The following is a 6,858-nucleotide window of genomic DNA, read 5'->3' on the forward strand; positions in this document are numbered from 1 at the left end:
TGTAACATATACTATAGCAACATGTAAGCCTTTTAACCTAATGACTTGTTACAGTATACTGACATTCAAATGACTGTTGTCATTTGAATGTCTGTTTTCCAGAGTGCAGAGTTAAGCTACGACATGCTAAAAATGTTAATATACCCTAACTGAAAAACTGAAAACTGAAATGTTAAGTGGTTACTGTTTCCCTTTAAAAAAATACCAGAGAGAAACCTTTGACTACAAAAGAAAATATTTTATTACGACTTCCTTATGGCACTGACTTCATATGCCATTGTATTCTGCTCAATAATAAGAGATAGAAAATGATAAAAAAAAAAAATCTCTCTCAGAGCAATTGCAATACATTCATATGAAAATTGTCTTCTTCAAACTTCTTCAAAAGCACTGTATCTTTAGAAATTCTTTACCTCTATACAATCTTAATTTCCTTCAATAGAATTCATTTTCTGAAGGTGTCGGTGCTCTTGTGATATTTGGTTTTACTGCCACCTGCTGGACTGAAGAATTAACAATCAATTTCTTCATTTCTTTGATCAGGGCTTATAATTTCCACTGACTTAAATCATAATCAAATTAGTCCAGTCAACTAATCAAAGATAGTATGTCTCATAACAACAAATTGAAATTAATAACCTTTTCCAGAGCAATTTGTAAGTTATACTCTACAGTGCATCAGTTTGTTTAAAACTAAAAACAACTAAATTAAATTATTTGGTTTCACAAGGAGTATAGCATTCATGATGTGTCACATTATGATCTGAATACAATATTAAAAAGTAGTTGTGTTTTTCATTTAGAAAGGCTTAGTGTACAGATAACAATGACTGGTTCAAGCAGCGTCGTCCCCTCCACAGATCTTCAGCAGGGTTTTGCGATAGTCCCCAGAAGTTTCTGACTACAATTCAAAGAGAAGCAAAATCTCAGTAATACTTGCAGATCATACAGAGACACAAAGATTGGGTTTCATATATAAAATTTGGCTTTGCCACTTATTTTTCTCTGATTATGAGGCCTAATGAGCTTATTTCATTTGTCTTAATGAGGCCAGACCTCTTTGTTGTTTCATAAGATTTACATCAGACTGTAAGATCTTGCTGTAACATTTTACATGAACACATTATATAATTCCATGTAAGTAAAAAGAGGTGCCCTTTAAAAACACCCAAAATGTTATAAATGATATCGATCAAGATAGAGGGTAATACTTCACACAGGATCATCTGACATTGCAGCATCCTGATATTTTTAATCCAGCATAATGCTGAGTTCAGTGTCCTGTTAAAAAATGCTGCTGCATGCAGCATTGAGCAACTTACTCTATTGTAATCTATAGTTACCTCTCCTCAGTGAAAAATGGTCTTACATAAATTTATTTAGAGTGGTTTTGTAAACACTGAGTGAATGGTACCTTAATGACTTCCCTGTTTTTTGGGACCATTCCAGGGTGAACAGACTTAAAGCCGGGGCCACTCACCTCAATGAAAGAATAGAGTGAATGGCCAAACAGCTTTTTGAATTCAGTCCTGATGTCCAGCATGTCAATCTCAGAGCGGCTGACCATTATCCTGTTGAGGGTGGCCTCATCCGTTCCCGTACCCTGCGCGGGGTCAGTAATGTGAGGGGATTAGCAATCTGTGAGCCACAGCCCTGGTCTGCATGGAAAACGCTGAACGCAACACATTGCCTACAGTTCCCGGCAAAGGCGACATTCCTCTCAGGGGTGGGAATCATTACATCACTCAGCACTGGAGCTAGGAAGGCCTATCTTTGGAAAAGAGCACTCTGTAGTTGAATGTTGCTGTAATAACAGATTGTACCTTCATGCTTTTGAAGAGTCGTTCAGCCAGGAAGGCCGGCACACTTTTGACACATTTAACTGGAAGAAGAAAAATCTCAAAGTTACCAAGCACTCAAGGAAATATGCTTGGCCACTCTTTATCTTCAGGGTCATTAGTACTGTTATCAAACAAGTAACAAATAAATGATTACTTACTGATAAGGTATTTATTTTTCTCTCTTTGTGAACAGATAGTGAGCAGGTAGTCAATGGTAAGTAGTTATAAACAGTAGGGATTTCATTTTGGGGCTTTATGGAGGCGTGCTGCAAACCACAGTTGTTAAAAATTGAAGTTAATATAATTAAGAAACAAAAAGGAGTGTAAGCATGTATGTAAGTATTTTGCAAAATTATCAACCTCACAGATTTACAGCTAACTGCTGTTAATAAATGCATTGTTTGATAACAACACATAGAGAGACCTTGAAACAAAGAGTGACCAGCAGGAAGTAATATCACAAAACATCTCAAACCATCCAAACCTGATACTTCATTGCTAGATTATGTCAGAACTCATGACCATGAACCCTTTCAGTATTCTGTTATAACACATTTCAATATTATCAGGAATTCTATTCAATGCACTGTTTAGTACGTAAATCATATAAGCCATAAATGCTGATGGTAATAATAATCTCATGCATCTGTGATACCGATGGCCACCAACAGCTCCTCCAGCAGCCCGGACATCTCGCCCTCGATGCTCTGCTGCAGGGTCTTGCCGCTGATGCTCTTGTATTCTACCAGCACTGTGGGAGTGAAAGGAAAGGAAAGAAGGTCAACTACTGTGCTGGCAAGACCAAAATATCAAAGGGAGGATTTATACTTTACTTTGTCTCAGCTGGGGTACGCTTCTGCGGCACAGAATTTTGATGAACTTGCTTTCATCTGTCCCCCACTTCTTCTCGCCAGCCTCATACAGAGCCTATCACAAAGCAAACAGAGGGACGAATTTTACACCTACCACAGAGCAAACAGAAGGGCCATTTTTACACCTGCCATAAATGGCATGCTGGCAAAAACAGTGCTACACAAGAGAGAGCACTTCTCTACATCCTAGTCATCCTACAGGACATTCATACAAAACTAAATCAAATCCGGTACTACAAGCCAAAACAACTCTGCTACCGTTATTCTCGCTGTTTAAAACCTGGTGACTGTGGTGTGTATAAAACTGAGATGCCAGACACAGGGCCTGTTGAGTCGGCTGGCTGTGGATCCAAGGGCATGGTTTTGCTTTACCTTTGCGTCCTCTTTAGCCTTCGCCATGTTGACGTTTGTGCTCTCGTCTCTCGCTCCCTTCCATGAGGAAAAAGAACCGTTCAACAAAAGTCCTCATGAAAGACACAGCTACAGCTGAGCAAATCTACAGCTGAAATGTGTTCTCATTGTAGATATTTATTTCAATGTCTCGAAGTTGTCCTGTCCTTACCTCAGCCAAGATGAGGAGAGCTTTGCCATAGTCACCTGACACTTCTGACTTCAGCCCATCTCTCAGCTGCTTCCCCGTTTCTGTGTGGAAAAAGCGAAACATCCAGGACCCCAGCATTAACAAACATTCTGCTGGATGGCTGGTGGCGTCATAATCGTGTTAAAGGAAAGGTGACCATGCAAACCTGCTAAATATGCCTCAGCGAGAGCTTTTATTTGTTTGTTGGATCTTGAGGCAAAGATTTCTATTAGAGTGCTGTCTGTTGTCCCAGCTCCCTGCGAGACACAAAGGAAATCGCCTTCATGTTCAGTCAGATCAAATTTATCACTCCAGCTTCCATTCGTCCTTACTGCTGTGCTCACTGTCCCGTCCTTAACTTTGAGCTATGAGTTTTGAGTTATGAAGATAATCTTATAGGTTTTCATTTCTTCCACAACTATTTTCATTCATTTCAGACAGTGCTGAACTTACAGCATTGTGCAAAAAGTAAATAAAAATAGCACTTACATATGCTAGTCCAAGTAGTGGACAAAGAAGCAAGCCAGTACACTGAACATAATCCTGAGTTTTAATTACTGCACCACGCCAATATCAGAGTCCTTCATGAAAACATCTTAGGCATGTTTGCACAACTATAGCATTAATTTCCTTCTGTTGCTTACTTTTGTGGCCCGAATAACCTCACGACAGTCATAGAGCACTGGGGGTGTGACCAGAGCCACCAGCAGGTCTTCAAAGTCACCGTGGGTGTCCCCTTTAAGGTCATCAATGAGGGTCTGCAGGCAGAACGAGGAGGTTAGCTTCATTTTAACACACACACACACACACACACACACACACACACACACACACACTGCTAAAAAAAATCCATCCATCACACATCTGTTAGAGGAGAATGGTGTTACCCTGCCTGTTGCTTCATGGTATGTTTTAGCGATAAGCTGGCGCTGAGCATTGCTTCTCTGGGCCAAAACATCAATCAGTGTCTTCTCTGTTGTGCCTGAAAAAAAGAAATGATCACAGTCCAAAGTTTGGGCTATCACCCATCCAAGTTACAGGCTGGCAGCACACACCCATACTCATACAGGCCTGAGAGTTAAGGTCTTTCCTGCAGATGTAATCACAATGGCTCTGTGGCCTGATTCCTCACCATCATTAATCTTTCATTCTAATTCAGCATCAATCTCATTTAAACATACAGAATTCAGATATAACTTCATAAAGCTACATAACAAATATCCCCATGGACCACTTTACGCTTCACTAAAACAATTTTTGTTATCATTGCATATGTACAAATCATGTAGTCAGTACATATACTCTTGAGAAAACTGATCTGCTGATCAGATCAAGCTGACATTTCAACAAAAAAGAAAAACACTTTCAGCATACAAAATCCCTAAGTTTCTAACATGTGCTAATCATATATTCTCTACATGTCGGTGCATACACAATTGCAAAAAATAGGTACCTATGCCATTGGACTGTAATGTACTGGAATCGGTACAATGGCCACTTACAATAAAAAATTTAGGCATTGCACTAAAGAATCACAATTCCAAATGAAATGTGTCCAGTATTGCCAAATAGGTCCTGCAATATGCCCCTGTGTTTTCTTTAATTTACCAACTGAACACAAAATCATTTTTAAAACAATTGTGGAGACAATGAAATTAGAAAATTACAAAAAAAAAAAAAAAACATTTTACGTGTAGCTGATGCACACGCCTCTTTCTTATATAGACTGTTCTATTCATTTAATAGTTCATAACACCTTCTTCGTTTGAATTTCCAATGTAAATTTTTTATAACTAGGAGGACATCTATATTACTTATATACGGTATGACTGTACTGGTTATATACCCATGGTCTTCCTAGGAAGACGTACCAATTCCTTCAATAGCCTTCCGAAGAGCTGTAGCATCTTCGCCCGCATTGAAGCCGCTGCTGTCTTTGATGGTCCCTCTAACGGTGGTCTGTAAGCCGGAAACACAAATGTTCACTGAATATAACACCACCTGGCGTGACTGCGAAACCCATCAGTAGCCTTTCATCATTAAACTTACCGCTGTTGTTACAGAGGATGGCGAGTCAAGGAGGAGATCCAAGTCATCCTGAAATTTAGAGAGATGTCACTTTCACCCTGCGACTGGAAACGGAGCTGAAACTTTAACTGAAAGGGCGCCCTGCTGCGAAGGTATAATTTTAGCTACAGTAATAACCATGTACACACCAAACTACGTGGATTTGGGATCTTGCTATTGTTTGCTTACCCATACAGATGCCATTCCAACTACGACGGCACTGATACAAAACTAGAATTGGAAAAAAAACAGGAAGAGAATATTACATGTCTATCTATCTATCTATCTATCTATCTATCTATCTATCTATCTGTCTATCTATCTATCTATCTATCTATCTATCTATCTATCTATCTATCATTCATTCATTCATTTTTTCGTTCTATCGTTTAGCAGTACCGCACGTAAGAATTTCAAACGATTAAATTAGTCAGTAATTATGGTTCTATGGTTACCATACCAAATTGATTAAAGCTGTCAATCTGTCATACAGTTTAGCTGTTTTTATAACAAAAATAAACTCAAAATACCCCTGCCCGAGTTTGATCAAGTCTTGAGCTAACTCTCAAAGTCTGAGCCTCAGTGTCTTCAAATAGCAGATAATCCGCCCGACAATTAAGCACTGTAGACAAAACGCGCTTTCGAATAAAGACAGTTCACAAGACTAATTTTAGTGTAAAATATGTAATTTCCGTTCTTACCAGCAGTAAAGTTAGCGATACGGTAGAGCCTTACTGTGCGCCACACCTTTAACAGTGGAAGTCTGGTTGCTACACTCCGCATGAGGAAATGATGTCAGAGCAGGAATACTCCCCTTTTGAAAACTATGAAAAAGTATTGCAAAATGATATGTATCATGAGCCCATATATCGAAAAGAAAAATATATACATTTAAGGAATGTATGCATTGATGTTTCAGATTATATTTCATTAATGACAGTAAGTGATTTTACTGCTTTCAAGTATGAAATATGCATATATTGTAGATGTTTTGTAAATTTAAATATTCTTCAAAATGTTTGTGATTTCACAATAAACCAAATGTGAAATGACTAGTTTGTGCAACAAACAATAAACTGAGTGAAGCTTAAGTATCAGAATGATGCATTATATATAAATTCCTAAGATTACTCAGATTTAATTATTACAGCAGTGGCTTGAAGTATTGATGAAGAAGTAAAGGGGGCCTTCACATAAGAAAGTGAGGGGGAAAAAAAGAAAACATTTTATGATTTTGCTTTAAATTCAACCTTATTGATTGCTGAATGCATTTCAACAAGCCCTCGGCCCTAGTGGTGAAACCTAAGGCTGTCTGGCAGTTGATGACATGAGCCCATAATAGTATCAGGTTACACATCCTGCTGGAGTATGGAAAGCTTGACTGAACTGTGGTGAGTCACTCAGGATAGCTTCACTTTCAGAATAAAGGCTTCTCAGAAACATGTAATTCTCATTATGGGATTTACTTCAAGGTTGATCTTTTTGATCTTTTTATAGA

The 6,858-nt window shown here is 38.5% G+C and overlaps 1 protein-coding gene across 1 annotated transcript; it reads right to left on the bottom strand.

Moving 5' to 3' along the window:
* Window positions 1-733: 733 nt before the first annotated feature.
* LOC118777883 (annexin A3-like) lies at window positions 734-5,573 on the bottom strand. The gene is made up of 13 exons (XM_036529122.1): window positions 5,550-5,573; window positions 5,343-5,390; window positions 5,165-5,252; window positions 4,181-4,275; window positions 3,938-4,051; window positions 3,460-3,550; window positions 3,276-3,355; window positions 3,086-3,142; window positions 2,675-2,768; window positions 2,497-2,592; window positions 1,824-1,882; window positions 1,481-1,603; window positions 734-901 (listed from the first exon to the last, which is right to left on the bottom strand). The coding sequence occupies exons 1-13, from the start codon at window positions 5,562-5,564 to the stop codon at window positions 836-838; spliced, it is 1,026 nt and encodes a 341-aa protein (XP_036385015.1). The 5' UTR covers window positions 5,565-5,573; the 3' UTR covers window positions 734-835.
* Between the last annotated feature and the right edge of the window lie 1,285 nt (window positions 5,574-6,858).

Source organism: Megalops cyprinoides, chromosome 5, assembly GCF_013368585.1.
Source record: "Megalops cyprinoides isolate fMegCyp1 chromosome 5, fMegCyp1.pri, whole genome shotgun sequence".
In the NCBI taxonomy this organism is placed as follows: Eukaryota; Metazoa; Chordata; class Actinopteri; order Elopiformes; family Megalopidae; genus Megalops; species Megalops cyprinoides.

What these genes read in the sequence shown, in the direction of transcription:
- LOC118777883 (XM_036529122.1), bottom strand. An exon ending in ACCATGAAGCAACAGGCAGG is followed by an intron (nt 4,052 to 4,180) that starts GTAACACCATTC and finishes TTCTGCCTGCAG; the next exon opens with ACCCTCATTGATGACCTTAA. An exon ending in CGTACCCCAGCTGAGACAAA is followed by an intron (nt 2,593 to 2,674) that starts GTAAAGTATAAA and finishes TCACTCCCACAG; the next exon opens with TGCTGGTAGAATACAAGAGC.